The sequence below is a fragment of the Kogia breviceps genome, chromosome 4 (assembly GCF_026419965.1).
Source record: "Kogia breviceps isolate mKogBre1 chromosome 4, mKogBre1 haplotype 1, whole genome shotgun sequence".
Lineage (NCBI taxonomy): Eukaryota > Metazoa > Chordata > Mammalia > Artiodactyla > Physeteridae > Kogia > Kogia breviceps.
In genome coordinates, this window is record NC_081313.1 from 155,491,017 (window position 1) to 155,517,807 (window position 26,791).

The 26,791-nt window shown below is 37.4% G+C and overlaps 1 protein-coding gene across 1 annotated transcript in view; it reads right to left on the reverse strand.

The window, feature by feature from the left end:
• The window catches only part of RNF145 (ring finger protein 145), a 62,313-nt gene that overhangs the window by 26,613 nt on the left and 8,909 nt on the right, over nucleotides 1-26,791 (reverse strand). Inside the window, exon 3 of the mRNA XM_059062677.2 lies at nucleotides 20,003-20,111. Coding sequence (XP_058918660.1) covers nucleotides 20,003-20,111 — 109 coding nt within the window. The remainder of the gene's footprint in view (nucleotides 1-20,002; nucleotides 20,112-26,791) is intronic.

The window sequence follows — 26,791 nt, forward strand, 5'->3', positions numbered from 1 at the left end:
GAGACAGAAGCTGCTACAGCACAGCATTCTTATACAAAGCATATTATGTTAATAACACCTCTCTCCACATCTATACTAAGGAAAACTTTAGGTACAAAAAATTATAGAGGGGTGGCCTTCATCTCCTTCATCCATGCACTGGAAACAGAATTTACTGAAACTGAATTTTACTATGCAGAGAAGCAGCCAAAGCTCCACTTTGTGGGATTTTCTTTCTTCCCACGACATTATTAAATACTTTATGCCCAGGAAAAAGCCAGTTGAGATGCCATCTCTCAACCCTACTACTTAACTGATAACACCTAATACTATTACATTGAATTTCCCCTTTTGACTAGCTTCCATCATCCCTCCCATCTTCTTTTCCCCAAAGTTTTGTCCCAAGTTATACTTAATTAGTTACAGGTAAAATCACAAACTAGCTAGCAAACTAGCTTGTAGCAGGACAATCCTTAAACACTGTCACTTTCAAGTCTACAGGGAAGCTATAATTAGAATAATAATATTTAGTAGGTTACAAACTTATTTTGAGATAAATTTTAAATCAAATCAAATATTCCTTTTAAAACTTAATTCATTAACATTGATCACTGAGAAATAACAAGACTTAAGTAGTGGCCAAAGAGCCTTTACACTCTGAGAAAACAGAACTTTTAGGGCAGAGGCGGGAAGCACAAAAAGGGAGAATTTAATTTATTATCAGTAAGTTCAGTGGTAATAGAACATGGTTGTCTTAAGTTCTTCTGACATCAAAGTAGGAAAATTTGTGTTAAAAAAATTCTCCTTTTCTTCAATTGCTGAATGCTTTATTCACTGTACTTTAATATAGTTTTAATGTTTCAAGTATTTCTGAAAAACTCAGATGGCTGTATTTACTTTTTCCATGAAATTACTTCCTATTAGGCAATCAAGTTGAATTCCTTTAGCATAACATAGCCAAATAAGAAATGACCCTTACATAATCAGCAAGGAGAGTATTGCCAAAAATCAACATTAAAAACTAAAATAAAAATTTAAAGCAGTTTTGGGAATAATTATAAAAAACCAATGAATGACTAAGCTTCTTGGGTGATTTTGCAATTCTCCTCTATAACTCTAGGAGGATTATTTTTAACAAATAACATATTAATAGTCTCTTTCTAGTAGAGAAAGCCAAATTCTCAAGGGGAATGATTCTAAGGCAGTGGCTGTCAACCAGGGGTGATTTTGCCCTTGACGGGATAGTCTGCAATGTCTGGAGACATTTTTAGTTGTCACAGCTTGGAAGGGTGGAGGGGTGCTACTGGCACCTAAGCCAAGATGTTGCTAAAACATTCTACAGTGCACAGAACAGCCCCCACAACAAAGAATTACCCACTCCAGAAGGTCAGTGGTTGAAATCCTGTTTTAATGTAGAGAGACACAAACACTACACGTGCAAATTATATATAAATATCTGATTACTAGAGTAGTATAGGTAACCATCAATGTAATTATTATATTTTATATAGCTTTAAGATAGAAAGCTAAAGAATTAAGAGAATTATGAAGTTTAAAATAAAATAGACACATAACTACCATTTACATTTACGAAGTCTTTGAAAATGCTATTAAAGAAATAAATTTATATTTAAAAGAGATGTAGCTCTGAGTCCCAGTACTACCTAGGCCTTTAAAGCCAAATAATTTCTTTTTGGCCACAGCACATCCCTCTCAAATAGATCCAGTTTAAAAAGAGGCCACGTGGGACTTCCCTGGCAATCCAGTGGTTAAGACTTTGCCTTCCAATGCAGGGGGTGTGGGTCTGATCCTGGGTCAGAGAGCTAAGATCACACATTCCTAGTGGCTGAAGGACCAAAACATAAAACAGAAGCAATATTGTAACAAATCCAATAAAGACTTTAAAAAAATTAAATTAAAAAATAAAAAGAGGCCAGGGACAACCCATAAAGACAAAAGGCAGGTTAGTGTTTGCCAGGGGATGGGGGGAGGGGGAATGGAAACAACTATTTAAGGGTAGCAGGTTTCATTTTGGGGTGATGAAAATGGAATTAGATAATGGTGACGGTTACACAACATTATGAACGTACTATATGAACTGTTCGCTTTAAAAGGTTAATTTTGTTACGTGAATTTCACCTCAATAAAAAAGGGGGGCCTACAAGAGCACTATCTCCAAGGGGAAAAGCCAAAAGATGGACCAAAAAAAGGACCTCAGTCCCAGGAGCTCTCTCACAGAGAGGGGCGAGGGGAGGAGATGACACAGTTGGATTCCCTGTCTTATTTTCTCTCACATGTTTGCTTTTGTCATCATATTACTGATGTTTCATAACAAACTCAGGAAACTCAACATTATCAATTTGATAATTTCTTATTGCTGAGACATTTGTTAATTGCTTTGTATTACTTCCTAGCCTACTTTAGTTTACCCTCTTTTTAAAAGCCTCTGATTTTCTTTAGTCCCTTACCTTAAATTCTAATCTCACATAACAAGACTTCTAAGGAATATTATTATTTTCTATACTTTTTATTCTAATTCAAAAAGAATTTGCTGTATACCTATGTTGCTAGCACACTGCTAGGCTCTGAAAATACTGCAGTAGACAAGAAAGACACAGTTGCTGTTAGGATGAAGCTTACGAACCAGGAGAGGAGACATACATTAAACAAATACTTATGCTAACAATTATTAAATTACAATTGTGACAAATGCTGTAAGAAAAAAAAATAGAATGTTGTAATGGTTTTTTAAATTTTTATTTTTATATTCACAACTCTATTTTAAAATTATCTTCTATTATCTTCACTTCTAGATTCATATTTTTCCATTTAGCTAGTTTTTTCTGCCTTTTTATTTTAAATATCACTTATTTTACCTCTCATTCTATTTCATAGGGTTATTTTAAAAGGTTTAATGCAACTATTTCCTTTTCTTTTATCCTACCCTATGTTCCTTTGGTTGTTTTGTTGTTGTTGTTTTTAAAGTTTCCTCTTAACTTTCTCATTCTTTTTATGATTTTCTTTTTAGTTCTTTTTCTTTCCATGTTTCATTACTCTGTGATTTGTTGAGATTATAGGACACTAAGGGATGACTACATTCCAGAATAATCACCAACCTTTAGGCCACAATGATAACACCCTGAGGTTAAGCAGTTTCCTCCCACTAGCTCTCCCACTTTGCCCTCTTCTAAGACCCTATGAATAGCTCTCTCTCAATGCTGCAACCTCTCCCAGGACAGCCCGACCTGTCATTGATTGCATCAATCACCCTACCACAGAAATTAACATCTTTCCTAGGCAACTCAGACCCTCTCCCCTTTGCTCAACTCCTATCTCTCAAGACAGTCTTCAGAATTTCTCTGGCTGACTCACCAATAGGCCCCACCTCAGTAAAGACAGCCAGACCCAGAAAGCCTGCAGTCCCTTTGGGTCAGCCAAGCTTGGCTTGCCAGAGCCAGGGCAGTGGCTTTGGTGGAGGCTAAACTACTAGTCTTGCCAAGCATCCACTACTTACCTATCTCTTCTGAGAGAAGAATCTGAGCAGTGCCTCCCAAACTATACAGAAAAACTGGGGGAAAAAAACAAACTGGCAACATTAACAAAGATCTCTGTATCTAAGTTATGTACAACTTCAGGGAATCTCATGCTGGCAATGAAAACTCTTGGTTACTCAGTCTCAACAGAGTGGGTCACTTACAACAGTAAAAAAAAAACAAGACAGTAAGCCTAAATAAGAAGGATCCAGAGAAAGGATTATCCAAAATTCCATGAGTCATTTTAGGCCAAAATTTACTCTTAGGCAAGAGCCATGAAATTCTATTTGTAACAGAATTTTATACCTATTTTAAGACTGAATCAGATGAGATGTTCAAAAGCAGTATTAGAATTTTTAAATTTAAAGAGTAGAATGCATTAAGTTAGTCAGAAGCAAGAATTCCTGCATTCTGCTTGTAACTGAATAAAATCTTCCCCTGCTTAAACCTCTTTTTTCACTTGCACAATCTGTGCAATGCTAACAATTAACGCTGAGCACCAATAAACTGAACACTTTGAAAATCCACTTCTCTACACCCCTTGTGGTAGACTACTTTCCTGTGGTTCCAACCATCTGGGGGCATAAGGAATGTGTAAGATGCATAAAAAGAGCCCCAAGGATAGCTTACAATAGGAAAAACTTGCTATAAAGAGAAGTATACAACTTATAAAAAAATAAATAACAACAAAACCTAGGAGCTTATCAATTCATCAGCTGATTAAAGACCTTTATTTCTAAGTCTCTCAAGCAACCTGGCTGCATCACTGAACAACCCAGGAACAATCTGTACATTCTGGCCACTTAAAGCTTTCAAACAATATTAATTCCAAAGAAACCTAATCTATTTGAACACAGAACAAAGTGGTGAGCCCTCCAAGTTATCTTTCGCAATATGTGTGAACTAAAGGCACTGCTCAATTTAAGAGATCCCAGATAATGAGATGTTATTTTTTTTTTTTTGGCCGCACAGCTCGGCATGCAGGATCTTAGTTTCCCAACCAGGAAGTGCAGAGTCCTAACCACTGGGCCACTAGGGAATTCCGAGATGTTCAAACACCAGGATTTGAGTACCTACCACACCTTAAGTGCTGTACTAGCAACTGAACAAACAGTTCATTTACCTAGTTTCATCATTTAAATATTCTCTGCCACACAGCCACCCTATTTTCTCTCTTCAGCTTCTTTCTGACCACCTACTAAATATTTAGTGCCTTGATCTGATAATGTTCAAAAGAAGAAAACATATCTGACACTGAAATGGACCAATTTTATTCCTGTCAAAATTAGGAGTTGAGTATATAATGATAAAATTCATTTTACAATTCCTTTATGTAACAGCAGTTCTCAAATGAAAAAATCTTGTTCCCCGGGTGACAACGTTTGGCAATTAGTGGTACTTTCTGGTTTCACAATTGTGAGGAAGGGGTATTCTGCAATCTGTTAGCAGAGACAGAGTGTTGTTAACATCCTGTAATGCACACAACTGCTCCATAGCAAAGAATGACACACCCCAAAATGCTGAAAGGTCCAAAAGAGATAACCCCTCATCTATAGCTTTGAATTACACAAGCTTTCATAAAATGGAGACCTATTTATCTGTATTGACACATCAGTAACTCTTGGGAAAGTTTTACATTTAAAATCACAGTTACACACCCAAGACAAGGATGAAAAAGAGTACACTTTTATCATTTGAAACCCATGGGCTCTTAAGTCATACATGTACAAAATTGATACACTGGTTCATAAACCTAACAATAACACAAGGCATTTAAGAATAATGAAGTTTAAAATTTTAGAGAAAAACACTTAACTATGGATGTAAACCATGAAAACACTCTCACAGTAATGGTCATGTCACTTTGTACAATTTCTCTTTTTTTCCCTGTAGTTCTGGATAGTGTCAATTTTAAAGTAGGATTGACACTGGAAAATACATTCCTTAGATCACTCAAAATGAAAAGCATAGTTTAGAATTTTAAGCATTAAAGAACCTGACATTTATCAAATTCTAATGAGTTCAATTAGAATATTAATATTAAATGTTCATACTAACTGAGCTGTGCCCATGGATTTTCTAAAGTTTAATTCTTGTGAACTGCAAGTTATACCCATTTTATAAACATATTCTAAACAAGTTTTTATTCACTTATGGAGAATCAGCTTCATTATATGAGTAAAGGCATACCTTGGAGATACTGCGGGTTCAGTTCCAGACCACCACAATAAAGTGAATACCACAGCAGAGCAAATCACATGAATTTTTTGGTTTCCCAGTGCATATAAGAGGTACATTTACATTATACTGTAGTAAACTAAGTGTCCAATAGCATGACGTCTAAAAAAAAAATGTACATACCTTAATTTAAAAATACTTTGTTGCTAAATAAAAGCTAACCATCAGCTGAGCCTTCAGCGAGTCATAATCTTTTTGCTGGTGGAGGGTCTTGCCTCAAGGTTGATGGCTGCTGACTGATCAGGGTGGTGGTTGCTGAAGGCTGGGGTGGCTGTGGCGATTTCTTAAAATAAGACAACAATGGATGGAGGACCTTCAAGATGGTGGAGGAGTAAGACGTGGAGATCACCTTCCGCCTCACAAATACATCAAAACTAAATCTACATGTGGCACAACTCCTACAGAACACCTACTGAACACTGGCAGAAGACCTCAGACTTCCCAAAAGGCAAGAAATTCCCCAAGTACCTGGGTAGGACAAAAGAAAAAACAGAGAAAAAAGAATAGGGACGGGACTTGCACCTCTGGGAGGGAGCTGTGAAGGAGGAAAAGTTTCTACACAATAGGAAGCCCCTTCGCGAGCAGAGACTGGGGTAAGGGTGGCGGAGAAGCTTTGGAGCCACAGAGGAGGACGCAGCAAGAGGGGTGCAGACAGCAAAGCGGAGAGATTCCCGCACAGAGGATCGGTGCCGACCAGCACTCACCAGCCCGAGAGGCTTGTCTGCTCACCCACCAGGGCAGGTGGGGGCTGGGAGCTGAGGCTCAGGCTTCAGAGGTCGGATCCCAGGGAGAAGACTGGGGTTGGCTGCCTGAACACACCCTGAAGGGGGCTAGTGCACCACAGCTAGCTGGGAGGGAGTCCGGGAAAAAGTCTGGAACTGCCTAAGAGGCAAAAGACCATTGTTTCGGGGTGCGTGAGGAGAGGGGATTCACAGAACCGCCTAAACGAGCTCCACAGAACAGCATGAGCCACGACTATCAGCGCGGACACCACAGACAGGCATGAAACGCTAAGGCTGCTGCTGCAGCCACCAAAAAGCCTGTGTGCAAGCACAGGTCACTATCCACACCTCCCCTCCTGGGAGCCTGTGCAGCCCGCCACTGCCAGGGTGCTGTGATCCAGGGACAACTTCCCTGGGAGAACACATGGCGCCCCTCAGGCTGGTGCAACATCACACCGGCTCGCCCCACATTCCAATTATAACGACCATACCCCTCCATCCTCCCTACCTGAGTGAGCCAGAGAGCCCCCTAATCAGCGGCTCCTTTAACCCTCTCCTGTCTGGGCAAAGAACAGACACCAGAGGGCAACGTACAAACAGAGTGGGGCCAAATTCAAAGCTGAACCCCAGGAGCTGTGCAAACAAAGAAGAGAAAGGGAAATCTCTCCCAGCAGCCTCAGGAGCACTGGATTAAATCTCCACAATCAACCTCAGGTACCCTGCATCTGTGGAATACCTAAATAGACAAGGAATCTTCCCAAAATTGAGGCCATAGACTTTGGGAGCAACTGTAGACTTGGGGTTTGCTGTATGCGATAGACTAGTTTCTGATTTTCATGTTTATCTTAGTATAGTTTTTAGTGCTTGTTATCACTGGTGGATTTGTTTATTGGTTTGATTGCTCTTTTTAAAAATTACTTTTAAAATTTTAATAATTTTTCTTATTTTTTTATTTTAATAACGTTTTAAATTTTATTTTATTTTATTTTTTTCTCCCTTTTCTTCTGAGCCGTGTGGCTGACAGGATCTTGGTGCTCCAGCCACGTCTCAGGCCTGAGCCTCTGAGATGGGAGAGCCGAGTTCAGGACATTGTTCCACCAGAGACCTCCTGATCCAACGTAATATCAACCGGCGAGAGCTCTCCCAGAGATCTCCGTCTCAATGCTAAGACCCAGCTCCACTCAACGACCAGTGAAGTCCAGTGCTGGACACCCCATGCCAAAGAACTAGCAAGACAGGAACACAACGCAAACCATTAGCAAAGGGGATGCCTAAAATCATAAGTTCACAGACACCCCAAAACACACCAGTGGACGTGGTCCTGCCCACCAGAAAGACAACATCCAGCCTCATCCACCAGAACACAGGCACTAGTCCTCTCCACCAGGAAGCCTACACAACCCATTGAACCTTAGCCACTAGGGGCAGACACCAAAAACAACGGGAACTACAAACCTGCAACCTGTGAAAAGGAGACCCCAAACACAGTAAGTTAAGCAAAATGGGAAGACAGAGAAATATGCGCCAGATGAAGGAGCAAGGTAAAAACCCACCAGACCAAACAAATGAACAGGAAATAGGCAGTCGACCTGAAAAAGAATTCAGGTAATGATAGTAAAGATGATCCAAAATCTTGGAAATAGAATGGAAAAAATACAAGAAACGTTTAACAAGGACCTAGAAGAACTAAAGAGCAAAACAAACAATGATGAACAACACAATAAATGAAATTAAAACTCCTCTAGAAGGAATCAATAGCAGAATAACTGAGAATAAGTTAGAATAAGCAGAATAAGTGACCAGGAAGACAAAATAGTGGAAATACCTACTGTGGAGCAGAGTAAAAAAAAGAATGAAGAGAATTGAGGACAGTCTCAGAGACCTCTAGGACAACATTAAATGTACCAACATTCAAATTATAGGGGTCCTAGAAGAAGAAGAGAAAAAGAAAGGGACTGAGAAAATATTTGAAGAGATTATAGTTGAAAACTTCCTTAATACAGGAAAGGAAACAGTCAAACTTAAGTCCAGGAAGCACAGAGAGTCCCATAGGATAAATCCAAGGAGAAACATGCCAAGACACATATTACTCACACTATCAAAAATTAAATACAAAGAAAAAATACTAAAAGCAGCAATGGAAAAGCAACAAATACCATAGAAGGGAATCCCCATAAGGTTAAGAGCTGATCTTTCAGCACAAACTCTGGAAGCCAGAAGGGAGTGGCAGGACATATTTAAAGTGATGAAAGGGAAAAACCTACAACCAAGATTGCTCTACCCAGCAAGGATCTCATTCAGATTTGACGAAGAAATTAAAACCTTTACAGACAAGCAAAAGCTAAGAGAATTTAGCACCACCAAACCAGTTTTATAATAAATGCTAATGGAACTTCTCTAGGCAGGGAAACACGACAGAAGAAAAAGACCTATAATAACAAACCCAAAACAATTAAGAAAGTGGTAATAGGAACATACATATCGATAATTACCTTAAATGTAAATGGATTAAATGCTCCATGCAAAAGATGGAGACTGGCTGAATGGATACAAAAACAAGATCCATACATATGCTGTCTGCAAGAGACCCACTTCAGACGTAGGGACACATATAGACGAAAAAATGGAAATCAAAAGAAAGCTGGAGTAGTAATTCTCATATCAGACAAATTAGACTTTAAAATAAAGAAGATTACAAGAGAAAAAGAAGGATACTACATAATGATCAAGGGATCAATCCAAGAAGAAGATATAACAATTGTAAATATTTATGCACCCAACATTGGAGCACCTGAATACATATGGCAAATGCTAACAGGCATAAAAGGGGAAATAGAAAAAAAAAAGGTGGGGGCGGAATTGACAGTAACACAATAATAGTAGGGGACTTTAACACCCCACTTTCACCAATGGACAGATCATCCAAAATCAAAATAAATAAGGAAACACAAGCGTTAAATGACACATTAAACAAGATGGACTTAATTGATATTTATAGGACATTCCATCCAAAAACAACAGAATACACTTTCTTCTCAAGTGGTCATGGAACATTCTCCAGGATAGATCACATCTTGGTTCACAAATCAAGCCTTGGTAAATGTAAGAAAACTGAAATCATATCAGGTATCTTTTCTGACAACACATCTGTGAGACTAGATATCAATTACAGGGAAAAAATCTGTAAAAAATACAAACACATGGAGGCTAAACAATATACTACTAAATAACCAAGAGATCACTGAGGAAATCAAAAAATACCTAGAAACAAATGAAACTGAAAACACAATGACCCAACACCTATGGGATGCAGCAAAAGCAGTTCTAACAGGGAAGTTTATAGCAATACAATCTTACCTCAAGAAACAAGAAAAATTTCAAATAAACAACCTAAACTTACAGCTAAAGCAATTAGAGAAAGAAGATCCAAAAAACCCCAAAGTTAGCAGAAGGAAAGAAATCATAAAAACCAGATCAGAAATAAATGAAAAAGAGATGAAGGAAACAATAGCAAAGATCAATAAAACTAAAAGCTGGTTCTTTGAGAAGATAAACAAAATTGAGAAACCAGACTCATCAAGAAAAAAAGGGAAAGACTCAAACCAACAGAATTAGAAATGAAAAAGAAGTAACAACTGACACTACAGAAATACAAAGGATCATGAGAGATTACTACAAGCAACTATATGCCAATAAAATGGACAACCAGCAAGAAATGGACAAATTCTTAGAAAAGCACAACCTTCCGAGACTGAACCAGAAAGAAATAGGAAATATAAACAGAACAATCACAAGCACTGAAACTGTGATTAAAAATCTTCCAACAAACAAAAGCCCAGGACCAGATGGCTTCACAGTCAAATTCTATCAAACATTTAGAGAAGAGTTAACACCTATCCTTCTCAAACTCTTCCGAAAGATAGCAGAGGGAGGAACACTACCAAACTCATTCTACAAGGCCACCATCACCCTAATACCAAAACCAGACAAACATGTCACAAAAAAAGAAAACTACAGGCCAATATCAATGATGAACATTGATGCCAAAATCCTCAACAAAATACTAGCAAACAGAATCCAATAGCACATTAAAAGGACCATACACCATGATCAAGTGGGGTTTACCCCAGGAATGCAAGGATTCTTCAATATACGCAAATCAATCAATGTGATACTCCATATTAACAAATTGAAGGAGAAAAACTATATGATCATATCAACAGATGCAGAAAAAGCTTTCGAAAAAATTCAACACCAATTTACGACAAAAACTCTCCAGAAAGTAGGCATAGAGAGAACTTACCTCAACATAATAAAGGACATATAAGACAAGCCCACAGCCAACATCATTCTCAAGGGTGAAAAACTGAAACTGTTTCCACTAAGAGCAGGAACAAGACAAGGTTGCCCACTCTCACCACTCTTATTCAACATAATTTTCAAAGTTTTAGCCACAGCAATCAGAGAAGAAAAAAAAAATAAAAGGAATCCAAATCAGAAAAGTAAAACTGTCACTGTTTGCAGATGACATGATACTATGCATAAAGAGTCCTAAAGATGCAACCTGAAAACTACTAGAGCTAATCAATAAATTTGGTAAAGTAACAGGATACAAAATTAATGCACAGAAATCTCTTGTATTCCTATACACCAATGATGGAAAATCTGAAAGAGAAATTAAGGAAACACTTCCATTTACCACTGCAACAAAAAGAATAAAATACCGAGGAATAAACCTACCTAAGGAGACAAAAGACCTATATGCAGAAAACTATAAAACAGTGATGAAAGAAATTAAAGATGATACAAACAGATGGAGAGATATACCATGTTCTTGAACTGGAAGAATCAACATTGTGAAAATGACTATATCACCCAAAGCAATCTACAGATTCAATGCAATCCCTATCAAACTACCAATGGCATTTTTCACATAACTAGAACAAAAAATTTCACAATTTGTATGGAAACACAAAAACCCCAAACATCCAAAGCAATCTTGAGAAAGAAAAACAGAGCTGGAGGAATCAGGCTCTCTGACTTCAGACTATACTACAAAGCTACAGCAATCAAGACAGTACGGTACTGGCACAAAAACAGAAATATAGATCAATGGAACAGGAGAGAAAGCCCATAGATAAACCCATACACATATGGTCACCTTATCTTTGATAAAGAAGGCAAGAATATACAATGGAGCAAAGACAGTCTCTTCAATAAGTGCTACTGGGAAAACTGGACACCTATATGTACAAGAATGAAATTATAAGACTCCCTAACACCATACACAAAAATAAATTCAAAATGGATGAAAGACCTAAATGTAAGGCCAGACACTATCAAACTCCTAGAGGAAAACATAGGCAGAACATTCTATAACATAAATCATGGCAAGATCTTTTTGACCCACCTCCTAGAGAAATGGAAATAAAACCAAAAATAAACAAATGGGACCTAATGAAACTTTAAAGCTTTTGCACAGCAAAGGAAACCATAAACAAGATGAAAAGACAACCCTCAGAATTAGAGAAAATATTTGCAAACAAAGCAACTGAAAAAGGGTTAATCTCCAAAATATACAAGCTGCTCATGCAGCTCAATATCGACAAAACAAACAACCCCATCCAAAAATGGGCAAAAGACCTAAACAGACATTTCTCCAAAGACATACAGATTGCCATCAAACACATGAAAGATGCTCAACATCACTAATCATTAGAGAAATGCAAATCAAAACTACAATGAGGTATCACCTCATACCGGTAAGAATGGGCATCATCAAAAAATCTACAAACAATAAATGCTGGAGAGGGTGTGGAGAAAAGGGAACCCTCTTGCACTGTTGGTGGGAATGTAAATTGATACAGCCACTATGGAGAACAGTATGGAGGTTCCTTAAGAAACTGAAAATAGAACTACCATACAACCCAGCAATCCCACTACTGGGCATATATCCTAGAAAACCGTAATTCAAAAAGAGTCATGTACAACAATGTTCACTGCAGCTCTATTTACAATAGCCAGGACATGGAAGCAATGTAAGTGTCCATCATCTGTTGATGATGTGGCTATCCAGATGACTGGATAAAGACACAGCACATATATACAATGGAATATTACTCAGCCATAAAATGAAATGAAATTGAGTTATTTGTAGTGAGGTGGATGGACCTAGAATCTGTCATACAGAGTGAAGTAAGTCAGAAAGAGAAAAACAAATACCATATGCTAACGCATATATATAGAATTTCAGAAAGTGCTACTGATCAATCTAATGGCAGGGCAGGAATAAAGACGCAGACGTAGAGAACAGCCTTGAGGGCACTGGGTGGGGGAAGGGGAAGCTGGGATGAAGTGAGAGAGTAGCACTGACATATATACACTACCAAATGTAAAGTAGATAGCTAGTGGGAAGCAGAAGCATAGCACAGGGAGACAAGCTCCGTGCTTTGCGACCACCTATAGGGGTGGGATTGGGAGGGTGGGAGGGAGAGCAAGAGGGAGGCGATATGAGGATGTATGTATACATATAGCTAATTCACTTTGTTATACAGCAGAAACTAACAAACCATTGTAAAGCAATTATACACCAATAAAGATGTTTAAAAGAAAAGACAAGAATGAAGTGTTCCACACCGAGTCTTCCTTTCATGAAGGATTTCTCTGTAGCATGCAATGCTCTTTGATAGCATTTTACCGGCAGTAGAACTTCTTTCAAAATTGAAATCAATTCTCTCAAACCCTGTTGCTGCTTTATCAATTAAGTTTATGTAATATATAATATTCTAAATCCTTTGTTGTCATTTCAATACTCTTCATAGCATCTTCACCAGGAGTACATTCCATCTCAAGAAACCACTTTCTTTGCTCATTCACAGGAAGCAACTTCTCATGTGCTACAGTTTTTGTTGTTAGATTCCAGCAATTCAGTCACATCTTTAGACTCAACTTCTAAATCTAGTTCTCTTGCTATTTCTACAACAGCTGTAGTGACTTCCTCTACTGAAGACTTAAACCCCTTAAAGTCATCCATGAGGCTGGAATCATCCTCCAAACTCCTGTTGATGTTGATATTTTGACTTCTTCCCATGAAACACAAATGTTCTTACTGGCATGTAGAATGGTGAATTCCTTCCAAAAGGTTTTCAATTTACTTTGCCCAGACCCATCAGAGGAATCACTATCTTTAACAGCTATAGCCTTATGAAATGTATTTCTTAAATGATAAGTCTTGACGATCAAAATCAAAATTACTCCTTGATCCATGCGCTGCAGAAAGGATGTTATATCAGCAGGCATGAAAACATTTGATTTTTTTTTTTTTTTTTTTTTTTTTTTTTGTGGTAGGCGGGCCTCTCACTGTTGTGGCCTCTCCCATTGCGGAGCACAGGCTCCGGACGCGCAGGCTCAGCAGCCATGGCTCACGGGCTCAGCCGCTCCGCGGCACGTGGGATCCTCCCGGACCGGGGCACGAACCCGCGTCTCCTGCATCGGCAGGCGGACTCTCAACCACTGCGCCACCAGGGAAGCCCAAAACATTTGATTTTGTTATATATCTCTGACAGAGAGCTCTTGGGCAACCAAATGCATTGCCAACGATCAGTAATATTTTGAAAGGAATCTTTTTCTGAGCAGTAGGTCTCAACAGTGGGCTTAAAATATTCAGTAAACCATGCTGTACACTGTTATGCTGTCATCCAGGTTTTGTTGTTCCATTTATAGAACACTGGCAGAGTAGATTTTAGCATAATTCTTAAGGGTCCTAGGATTTTCATAATGGTCAATGAGCATCGGCTTCAACTTAAAGTCACCAGCTACATTAGCCCCTCATAGAGTCAGCCTGTCCCTTGAAGCTTTGAAGCCACTGACCTCTCTAGGTATAAAAGTGCTAGACTGCATCTTCTTCCTTATAAATATAACACTGTTTTGTCTACACTGAAAATCTGTTCTTAAGTATAGCCACCTTCATTAATGATCTTAGCTAGATCTTCTGGATAACTTTTTGCAGCTTCTACATCAGTACTTGCTGCTTAACCTTGTACTTTTGTGTGATGAAGATGGTTTCTTTCCTTAAACCTCATGAACCAACCTCTGCTAGCTTCAAACTTTTCTTGGGCAGCTTCCTCACCTCTCTCAGCCTTCATGGAATTGAAGAGAATTAGGGCCTTGCTCTGGATTAGGCTTTGGTTTAAGGGAATGTTGTGGCTGGTTTGATCTTCTCTCCAGACCACTAACACTTTCTCCATATCAGCAATAAAGCTGTTTAGCTTTCTTATCATTCATGTGTTCACTGAAGTGGCACTTTACTTTCCCTCAAGAACCCTTCCTTTATATTCACAACTGAGCTAAGTGTTCAGCACAAGAGGCCTAGCTTTCAGCCTATCTCAGCTTTCGACATGCCTTCCTCATTAAGTTTAATAATTTCTAGCTTTTGATTTAAAGTGAGAGACATGACGCTTCCTTTTACTTGAACACTTAAGAGACCACTGTAGGGCTATTAATTGGCCTAATTTCAATATTATTGTGTCTCAGGGAATAGGGAGGACCAAGAAGAGGGAGAGAGATGGGGAAATGGCCAGTCAGTGGAGCAGTCAGAACACAGAGCATTTTATTAAGTTTGCCATCTTATATGAGTACAGTTTATGGTGACCTAAAATAATTACAATAGTAACATCAAAGGTCACTGATCGTAGATCACCATACAAATATAATAATGAAAAAGTTTGAAACACTGCAAGAATTACCAAAATGTGACAGAATCATGAAGTGAGAAAATGCTGTTAGAAAAATGGCACTGATGGACTTGCTTGATGCAGGGATGCCACAAACCTTCAATTTGTAAAAAAACTGCAGTATCTGCAAATCAAAGCGAACCCCAATAAAACATGGTATGCCTGTACATGAATTAAAGCAAAGAGACCCAGTTTTTTAAGAGTTTATGAAATTTTCAATATAAGAAATTAATACTTGCAAATGTCTTTTTCTACAGCCAATTTTTGAAGTATCAAATTAATTATTTAAATTATCCAAGTATTGATTTTCCTTCTCAGAACCATACTACACTCTACCTTGATATATCTAGACTGCAGTGAATGCTGGAAAATATTTGCAAATCATTTAACTGAGAAGGCACTTGTATCTAGAATATATAAAGAATTCTTACAACTCAATTTTTTTTTTTTTTTTTTTTTTTTTTGCGGTACGTGGGCCTCTCACTGTAGTGGCCTCTCCCGTTGCGGAGCACAGGCTCCGGACATGCAGGCCCAGTGGCCATGGCTCACGGGCCCAGCCGCTCCGCGGCATGTGGGATCTTCCTGGACCGGGGCATGAACCCGTGTCCCCTGCATCGGTAGGCGACTCTCAACCACTGCGCCACCAGGGAAGCCCTCAATATTTAAAAAAAACCAAATAACCCAATTAAATAATGGGCAAAGGATCTGAATAAACATTTCTCCAAGGAAAACTTACAAATGGTTAATGAACACATGAAAACATGCTCAACATCATTAGCCATCAGAGAAATGCAAATCAAAAGCTCAGTGAAATATCACTCCACACTTACTATGATGGCTATACTGAAAAAGACAGATATCAACAAATATTAGCAAGGATTTTGTGAAACTGGAACACTCATACACTGCTGGTGGAAATGTAATAGTGCAGCCACTTTAGAAAATAGTCTGGTAGTTCCCCAAACGTTTAAACATAGATACTGTATGATCCAGCAATTCCACTCCAAGGTATATGCACCCCCACACACAAAAAGGACACCTGCAGAAAACCCACAAATGTTCACAGTGTTATTCGTATCAGCCAAATAGCAGAAACAACTCAAATGTCCATCAATGGATGAATGGATAAACAAAATGTGTTATATTCATACAACAAAATATGATCTGGACAGAAAAATGAAGTATTGATACATGCTACAACATGGATGAACCTTGAAAACATGCTAAGTGAAAGAAGCTAGGCACAAAGGATCACATACTATACAATTCAAGGTATATGAAATGTCCAGAATAAGCCAATCCATAAAGACAGAAAACAGACTGACATGCATAGGGCTATGGGAAGGGGATGGGTAGGAAATTGGAAGTGACTGCCAATGGATACAGGATTCCTTTCTGGAGTGATAAAAATGTTCTAAAATTGATTGGGGTGATGATTTACACAGTTCTGTGAACACATTCAAAACCACTGAGCTGTACACTTTAAACAGGTATGTGAATTATATCTTTTTTTTTTTTTTGCGGTATGCAGGCCTCTCACTGTTGTGGCCTCTCCCGTTGCGGAGCACAGGCTCCGGACGCACAGGCCTAGCGGCCATGGCTCACGGGCTTAGCCGCTCCACGGCTGTGGGATCTTCCCGGGCCAGGGCACGAACCCGTGTCTCCTGCATCGGCAGGCGGATTCTCAACCACTGCGCCACCAGGGAAGCCCCTGAATTATATCTTAATAGAGCTGTTTTTTTAAAAAAAGATACTTGTTTAGGAAGCTGCCACATGAAATATGAACCTTTATGCTTTTTAAATTAAAAAATTCAGCCTTAATAGTCTATAAATGAGATACCTTCAAGACTCAAAATTTATTAAATGTGACATTTTATTAATAATTCAAGGATTAACACATCTTTGCTAATCTTTTTGAGATATCACCATGTAGTATAAATTATACTAAAAAGAGAAATACTAAAATATGCCATAACTTGAAATTTGTTAGTTTAACATCAAAACTAACTCCATAAGATAGGTGTTGTCTTACTTTACAGTTTCGAAGAATCAACTTGCCAGGGTAACATATTTACTAAGTAGGGAAACTACTTCATATACTACTGATTCTAAAACTAATTTTCTTTCCACTAACCCTGCTATTTCCCTAACAGGACTGAACTAGGAATCTGAAAACCTGGATTCAAATTAAAGTCTGGGATCATGCCTTCCTAGATGTTGGTCAATTTCAGTTTTTTCATCTGTAAATCTCAAAGGATTATAAGGATCAAAATGAAATAAAAAACAAGAAATGTTTTTGCATACTGTAAAACTTTATTAGAATTCTTTTTACTGTTTAAAATAAATATAAATTTTCTGATAATGAAAACAAACTAAATATTGGAAAAAACATTCCCATAAACTAAAAGTAAAACGTTGAAATTGGCAAAGGAAAATGGTTAGAAAAAGGCTTTCTTTATCTCTGACACTGTTAAGGTCCCCTTTATCTCTACATAACAGAATTTTGCTCTCTCTAGAAAAGCCTGGATGATAATACTGCAGACAAAAATAGAGCTACAAGGTTTCAGCCATCACTACATCACTAAACCTCATGGAAACCAAAAAACCGTAAGGGGGAAGTGCTGGTTCACTGTTCTTTCACCAGGAATTATAATAACATTAAAATTAACAATTTTAACAGCTCTACCTTCAACTTTCAGATTTCTCTGATTAATCATCAAAATCCTATCAACTCTAAAAAGTTAGCATTATATAGTTATACCATGGAATACGTTGCCATGAAAAAAAATCATTTTTTAAAGACTAACAACACAGGAAAATGCTCACAAAACATCACTGCATAATAAAAGCAAGACATAAGAAAGTTAAAATTCACTGAGCACTTATGATGGGTCAGAAATTGTGCTAAGAGTTTTACATGCTTAACCTTAATGAATCTTTATAATAGCCCCTTAAAATATTATCACCATTTTACAGGTGAAGAAACTGAGATGTACCTTTCTCATAAGTGACACTAAGGTTATAGAGCAGTAAATGAGAAACATGGATTTGAACCTATCCAATCCCCATCCATTCTTCCAAAAGATATGTCATTCTTAGGTGCCCAAACACTCATTTTACACACTAAAATAGTGACTAAGGAGCCCATACTCTAACTACTGCATTATACTCCATAGATACCATTTTTATTTAAAAGTGAATAAATTAAGATAGGTTAGTGTCTTCAGCTCGAGCTGAGATTCAGAAGTGTCTGGGTAAGGCCACAGGAAAAGACTGCGTCAGGGTTTGGGGCTGGTGGTCCTGGAATGGGAAGGATATCCTGTTGTATGAGTCAGTGCTGGCCCTTGGACTCCTAGTCTAGGCTCTATGGAGAAAGATGCTGTAGGAAAAGGCTCAAGTTGTTCTTGTGAAGGAGGCTAAGACACAGGGACATACTTGTGTGACATGAAATTAGAAAAGCCTAGAGTAAAGCATCTTGATTTGAAACACTGTGACAATTACAAACATGCAGCACTGCTCTTGCAGCTCCATATTTTGCAATTCTGACATCTAAGAACATACCCTGGGCAAGGATAGCAGCAGAAGTTAAAGAGTAAGACGCCACCCTCCAGCTACCATTTTGAGCAGAGGAAATCAACCAGATAGGAACAGAGGAGAGGAATGTGAGAAGACTGAGTTTCTGGGAAATACTTGGGGGACTTCAGGAAATAACTAGATGAAATAAGGAAGATGGAGGTCCTGCTTCAGCAAAAGGGACCAAGAGTCAGTGACTGTTAATAATTGTCACTCTTTTGTACCCAATGAAGTGGTGAAAAGTGGAAGGTATTAAAAAACTGGAAGGAAATAACAGAATCTTAACAGGTCTATCTCACGGTGGTATAATTTCAGGTGATTGCTACTGCCTTTAAATTTTCTGTATTTCCCAAAAACTGCCTACAGTGAACAGTATAATTTTATAGTCGGGGGAAAGAGGTTTTTTAAAAGTCAACCATTCAATTCTAGTAATACAAAAATGCTATTTCTAAGATTAAATTTCAAACCTACACCAAAATCTGTGTTTCAAACCTCTAGAAAATTATATCTTGTTATATATGCACAGTAACTGCCACTCTTCTTAGAATTGGGAGTACATTTTGTTACAGTTATACATTTCAATCAAAACAAAAGAAATATTGTACCCACGAAACTTATTCTACCCCATTACATTTACTGTTAATAATATTAACAATTTTAATATTGTTTCAAAGTAAGAAGCTCATATTCATTGGCAGACCAGGGTCTTAAAATTTAGGACCAGCAGACCAAGACAAACAGACAATATTTCTAAACAGGCAGAAGTTCTGAGCTATACAATTAACCTCATGAAATAATTTATATCAATCATCCACTCAATACATGGTTGCACCTTACGCTGACAACTCATGCATCATAAACCGACTTCCTAAAATGATGACAGTAGTGAAGTCTGCAATTGTTAAATAGTTCCTATAGCCTGCCTGTCTTTGGATATTCTTTTCTCAGGTAATAAAGAAAAGCTCATGGGTATCTTTGTAAACATACCCTTAAGGTCCATTTCATAGTAAGATTGTTTTTAAAAGCAGAAAAAAATTTTGAGACATAATCCCAACTATTAATCCTGTATGATAATATTCATTTAGAAAACAAATAGTTTTTAAAAAATCCGTTCTGGATACCTACCAAAGCCTCAGCTTTTTAACAGTGTTCATGAAAAGTATTTTATTGGTAAAGGAAAACTTTAAATTCAGTCATACATTTCAAAAATGGCTCACATTCTTACCTGGAGATTTGATGTCCAGCATAGAGGAGCAGGGCAGTCAAAAAATATAGGTAAAGCTGAACCAGATGCTGCCTGGGCAAGGTTAGTAGCACAACACTTAAGATATAACCTGTAGTAGAAGTTAAGAAAGATATAAATAAAATTTGATTCTAATTTAGTCTTCCAGTTAATTACAATAATAAAAAGAGCTTGAAGTAAATTACTTCCCAATTAGGTTTCAACAACTCTGAGGTTTTTTACTTCACTACCAAAGCAAGTTTAGGACAGCAAAATCAGTATGGATTTTTCTATTAAAAATATAAAGCATTTTTCACTTCCTTTGTAGATTTTTCTACTTTATAATCAAATATATCACACAAAGGTATAAGAGGATTACTCCATCATCTACCTTTCCTTGTCTTATTTCTTCTATGCCATTTCTCTCATTCTCTAGTCCAAGAAGAACTGAGGTTCTTACTGTCCCTCTCTATGACTGCGCCTTCTGTGTGACTCAGATTTTATTTTTCCAACTCCGAAGGACCCTCTACCCCCTATATCTTCAATCATTCCCCTGACACCATCCTCACCTCTCTTTGCAAAGCATGTGCAGGGCTCTTCTCCCCAGTCTTAAAGAAAAACTTCTCTCCACACCGTTTTCTCCATTTCCTATTACCTATTTTTCTCATTCCACTGACAAATGTTAAATGTTATAAGTTATCTGTACCAAAGCCTCTATTTTCTATTATTCCCTCTTTACCCTTTACAATCTTAGATTCTCTACAAACTCCCTTTTCTTTTCTCTAAAGAAACTTGAAAAGTCAACAATTACCTACTTGACAAATCTAAGACTCAAATTTAATCCTTGTCCCAGCATCTGAAGCAACTACCCTCAAAACTTACTCTCTGGCTCTGTGATGTGGATTTCCTTTTACCCTCTAAATCCTCCTCTCTACTTTCTTTTCACCCTCTCAAGTGAACATAAAAAATTTAGTTCCTGAACAACTTCTATTCTCTATATAAAGTATCTAGCTCAAAGAATCTATTTTCTTGTTTCAAATATACCATTCCAGATGACACAACAATAGTTCGGAGAACCCACTACATAAGCAAAAACCCTTAATCATTTCCTATTCTAAGTAGACATCGTGTAGCTCATGATGCCTGAGATATACTCCACTTAAATGTTCTCATATACAATGAGTACAAACTGAGTTCTCATCCTCCTCCCTCAACAAGCTAGCTCACCTCACCCTCTTTCACTCTCCTAAATCCCATTCACTCTGACTCAAATCTGAGTCCCCTGTTATCACCCAGTCCCAGAGTCTTCCTCAACAGATCTCTTACGTTACCCCTCCTTTCCAGTACCTATGCCCCATCTTAATCTGCTCTGTAATGTAATAATTTATTGATACTAATTGCTATTTTTCTTTGTCTCTTCCCATCCTTATCCGTCCTATGCTTTGTTACCAGGGTAATATTCCCAAAATTATCACTTTCATTTAGACAACTCTCTTGCTCTAAAACCTTCAAAAGTTTTGAATCTCTCAGTGTAACATTCTATGTCTTGCAAAAATCTGATCCTAGTTTATTTTCCTCTTATGAATAAGTCTTTATTAGGGCACAGATGTCCCTTCTTAGCACCTAATGTCTCACTCATGCTGAATCGATCATGCTTAAAGCTAAAGAAACAGGAGTGGTGCTAGAGACTACAGACTTCCCACACATCCTAACTTTAAGAACAACCCAGCAAAAAAAAATAAAAAATAAAAAAAAAAAGAACAACCCAGCAGAAGCCAGAGATACATATTTCTATTTGCTTTTCACTTCTTAAAATAATTTCCCCCAAATAATTGTGTTAATCCCTATCTCACAGGACCTTAGAAGTATTTAAAAGGATGTTTATTATATTTAGCATTTTTACTGTTTGTGGCTGAAGGATTTTCTAATCAGTCTATTGCATGAAACGTTTCCTTAAATTCTTGACTTTTAATGAACTATCATTTTCCTTTCCATATATTATCCTTCCCTTCTCCTGCACATCTCATAAAAAGAGCTGCCAAATCCTCTAAACTGAACATACTCATTTCATTCATTCATTCTTTCAATTATTCAGTCATTCAACCAACATTATTATGTGTAAAGTATGATCCATATGCATTCCTAGACATGGAAAATCCAAAGGAAAAAAAAAAAAGATTCACAGTCTAGTGAAAAAACAGACAAGAACAAAAGTATGATACATTACTGGTGCTCTATTAAACAAAAATTAGAAGGGCTATGGTTAAGTGATTAAGTTTGACCTGGACCTCAAAGAATGAATGGATCTTTACTAGGCTAAGAAAAGGGGGAAACATTCTAAGAAAAAAGAACACAGCAGGTCCAAAAGCCATGAAAGCATGAAGGATATTTTCAGGAGACAGTAAATTCTATAGGCTAGACTAGATTCTGGTGTAAATAGAAAGAGTATTGGGAGGGTACTGGGAGATGATGCTGATAGAACTGGTGGCTAAAGCCTCAGTATAAAGACTTAAATATGGTAATAAGGAGCTTTTCACATTTTCACGTTCCAGTGAAAAAATAATTCTGTGATAATAAAATATAACACACAAGAAGATTTTGAGAGATTATGAATACTTATGCTGATATAAGAGCAGTAGGAATAAATTATCTGAACTACAATAAAGAATTGATCCTTGAACAATGCCAGGGTTAGGAGCACCAACCCCTCCCCCTCCTCTTCAGTAGAAAACCTGAGTGTAACTTTACAGTTGGCCCCCATATCCGCAGTTCCACATCCACGGATTCAACCAACTGTGGATCATGTAGTATTGCAGTACATATCGACTGAAAAAATCCACATAAGCGGACCTGCACAGTTCAAGGGTCAACTGTATACATAATGTAATTATTTGAAAAATACACAACTACTGCTGATGCAAATATGCATCATTATTCATGCTATAGGATTATCCAAACAGAACACAACAAACTAAATTGATAATGATGAAGCTAACCCAACAGTAATGCATAATTAAAAAGCAAGACTGGCAGTATTTAAAAATGATGACCTGGGCTTCCCTGGTGACGCAGTGGTTGAGAGTCCGCCTGCCGATGCAGGGGACACAGGTTCGTGCCCGGTCTGGAAGATCCCACATGCCACGGAGTAGCTGGGCCCGTAAGCCATGGCCACTGAGCCTGCGCGTCCGGAGCCTGTGCTCCGCAACGGGAGAGGCCACAACAGTGAGAGGCCCGCGTACCACAAAAAAAAATAAATAAATAAATAAAAATGATGACCTGCTTAAAATAACATTGATGAATCTTCCTAACAAAACATAGAAATTTCTGCTATTTAAAGGATTGTTTTAGCAGTGGGGGAAAAATGAGGACATTGAATAAAACAGGAGCTTTGGATATAGAGTTGGCAGGGGTCAGCTATGAGATACATATTCAAATAGGTCTTAGTGGTGATCTTCTGGTGAGTGGTTGAGAACAAGGAAGTGAAGATGGTTCTGATGTTTTTAGCTTAGATAACTGAGAGGATGGCTTTGCTATTAAGACAGGAAATACACAAGAAGGAAGAGGTCAGAGTTGAAGTAAAGATGATGAGTTCAGTAATAAGTTGAGGTGTCTGTAGAATATTTAGGTGGAGATATCTAACGGTAATTAGAAATTCATTTATTCAGCATCAGGCACTAGCTAAGTACTGGGAATACTGAGATAATAGACACCCCCAATCCTACCTTAAAGGAGCTAACAATCTAGTTAGGAAGATAGATGAGCATATGGACCCTTAGAATGCATCATAATAAGTGCTATGGTGGAGGTATGAACTGGATACCATGGGATCAAAGAGGATGAACACTACCATACACTAAGGTGGTCAAAAAAGCTGTGAAAAGTGTAGATAGAGCTTTGTAGCCAAAACTGTGTGAAATCACCCAAACAACAGAAGATGAAAATTAAACACAAATTCTGGAATATCAAGACTAAAGAAGTCCAAAGAAAAAAATACAGTAAAAGAGTCAGAAGGAAAGGTCAATAAATTAGAAGAATCCAGAAACATTTTTAAGAAAGAGAAAGTGTTCAACAGCTTCACAAACATGGAAAGGTCTGCAGAATAGGGATATAAATGAAGTCTGAGTTTTACATGTTAGGTCACTAATGATTTTAGTGACCGCAGTTACAACAGAACTATTCTCATATCCACTCTTTCCTTTGCTACTGCTACCATGCTAGCTCCAGCTCTCATTACCTCTTGCCTAAAATCCTAATTGGTCTTCTTACCTCCAGTTTCTCCCCTCCCCAACCCATTATCCTATACAACATTGCCTAATCAATTATAAGATGCAGCTCACCTGCTCTAAATTCCTTACTGACCCATCATTAGCTACCAAATTAAGCACAATACCTAACATCTGTATTCAGAGTTTTTCACAAATGGCCCCATTCTTCCTTTTCAATATTATTTCTATTCCCCTTTTTATATCCTATATGCTGCAAAACTGTTCTATAATTAACATTCCACCAATTACATTTGGACAGTCACTTTTCTTTGCTGTTCTCAGACAGAACCAACACTGGAAAGCTTCTAAGTTCAAAGGTACAATTATACTCCATAAGCACAAATATTAGCACTGCCCACCTTGATTTTTAAGCTCTTAATAACAAACAATTAGAGGCTGTAAAGGGGAAAAAACTCATAATAATAATAAAAAATATAAAACACCTAGGAACAAACTTAACAATAAGTCTAAGACCTATATTAAGAAAACTTTAAAACACTCCAGAAGGACTCAGAAGAAATCTGAACATAGCAAGTCTCTCTGTGTTAAAAGTTAGCATCCTTAAGTTCTCTCTTTATCCTAACTTAAAATTTTAATAGTTTGCAATCTCAACAAAAAGGTCAACAGGGTTGTTTCTGGAACAAGATTAGATAACTCTGAAGTTTATATAGAAAGCTAATAATAACAAAAAAACTCAGAGAGGGAAATAAAGAAAAATGAAGAGACTAATTCTATCAGACAGTAAAATATAATCTAAATCCTCAATAATAAGAAACTAAAAAAAAAAAAAAAGTTTAGAAATGGAATAAAACACACTGTACAAGCAGATAAATTCTAAATGGAGCAAAAGACTTAAACGTAAAAACAATGCAATAAAACATGACAATTCTTTATAAACTCAAAAACAGAGAAGGCTTTTTTTAATTGATTCAAAATCCTAAAGCTATAGAAAAAAATGATAAATTCAATCACATAAAACAAATTCTGCATGTCAAAAAAATCTTAAGCAAAATCAAGAGAACTGAAATTGGAAATTATAATTCTAACTCATCACACAGAGTTTATTTCTCTAATACATACCAAACTCCCATAAATTGATAAGTAAAGGCTAACAAACACATAGAAAAGTGAGCAAGGGACATGTACTGACAACTCTAGGAGGGGGAAATACACGTTTTTTTAAAACACATGAATAAATTCAATCTTACTCATAAGAGAAATACAGATTAATACTACATTAAAAAACAACCATTTTTCACTTACTGAGCAGCCAAATACTAAAGTTTGATAACTCTGTTTTGATAAGGATGTAGGATTTCAAGAACTCTCATCCACCATTTGTGGACGTACAAAATAGTAAAATCCTATGGAGAACAGTATCAATCAACAGTACAAATGTATATATACTGTTTAACCCGGCAGTTTCACTTCTAATAACTTATCCCAAGGCTATATTTGCACCTGTTGAAACGATGAATATACAAAATTATTTAGTACAACACTGAATGAAGCAGCAGAAGACAGAAGCTATCTAAAACGTCCTTCAATGAAGTAATTCGTGCAATAAATTACGGTACAGCCATACAAGGGTACTATGCCACTATGCAACAGAATTGGAGGGCTGGGGGGAGAGTGAGGCCTCAACAGTTAATCAGAATCTTAAGATTTGGCAGAACAGAAAGTGTCAATGTAAAAAAACAGTAAATATCTAAAAACAGCAGTTATGGCTCTATGATACATCAATAAGTTAAAAGTTTCAGAAGAGTAGTATTATGCTATCGTCTGTACTAAAAAGGGAAATATATACATTTGTACTTTATTATATTTACATTTATATATCAATATATCTTTATATTTACTTATACATGCATAAAAATATCTGTAGAATTATACACAAGGAAATAAAATAGCTACTTGTTGGGACTCAAAGTGAGAACTTAGTGGATGAGGAACAGAGATAGGAGGAAGGCACTTTTCACTGGGTACCTTTTATGTTTTTTAAAAATTTATTTAAGGGTGAAATTCTATAAACTGGAACATTACATAAACACTACATAATACTGACACAGAGGTTACTGTAACCAAAAAACTGTTCAAGCTGAAAATATCTACTCATGTAATCACTGAGCTTACTCTACCATAGCATGTAATAAGTGTATTTAAGGAGGCTCAATTGGGGCTTCCCTGGTGGCTCGGTGGTTAAGAATCCGCCTGCCAATGCAAGGGACAAGGGTTCAAGCCCTGGTCCAGAAGACCCCACATGCCGTGGAGCAACTAAGCCCGTGTGCCACAACTACTGAGCCTGTGCACCTAGAGCCCGTGCTCCGCAACAGGAGAAGCCACCGCAATGAGAAGCCCACGCATCGCAAGTAAGAGTAGCCCCTGCTCTCTGCAATTAGGGAAAGCTCACGTGCAGCAACGAAAAATAAATAAATAAATAAAAATAAAAGACAACTGAAAGCCTCCAAATTCTATCTGAATGAGGCTAAGCTCGTAAAAGTATTGATGTCTTTCCTTACGGAGGGAA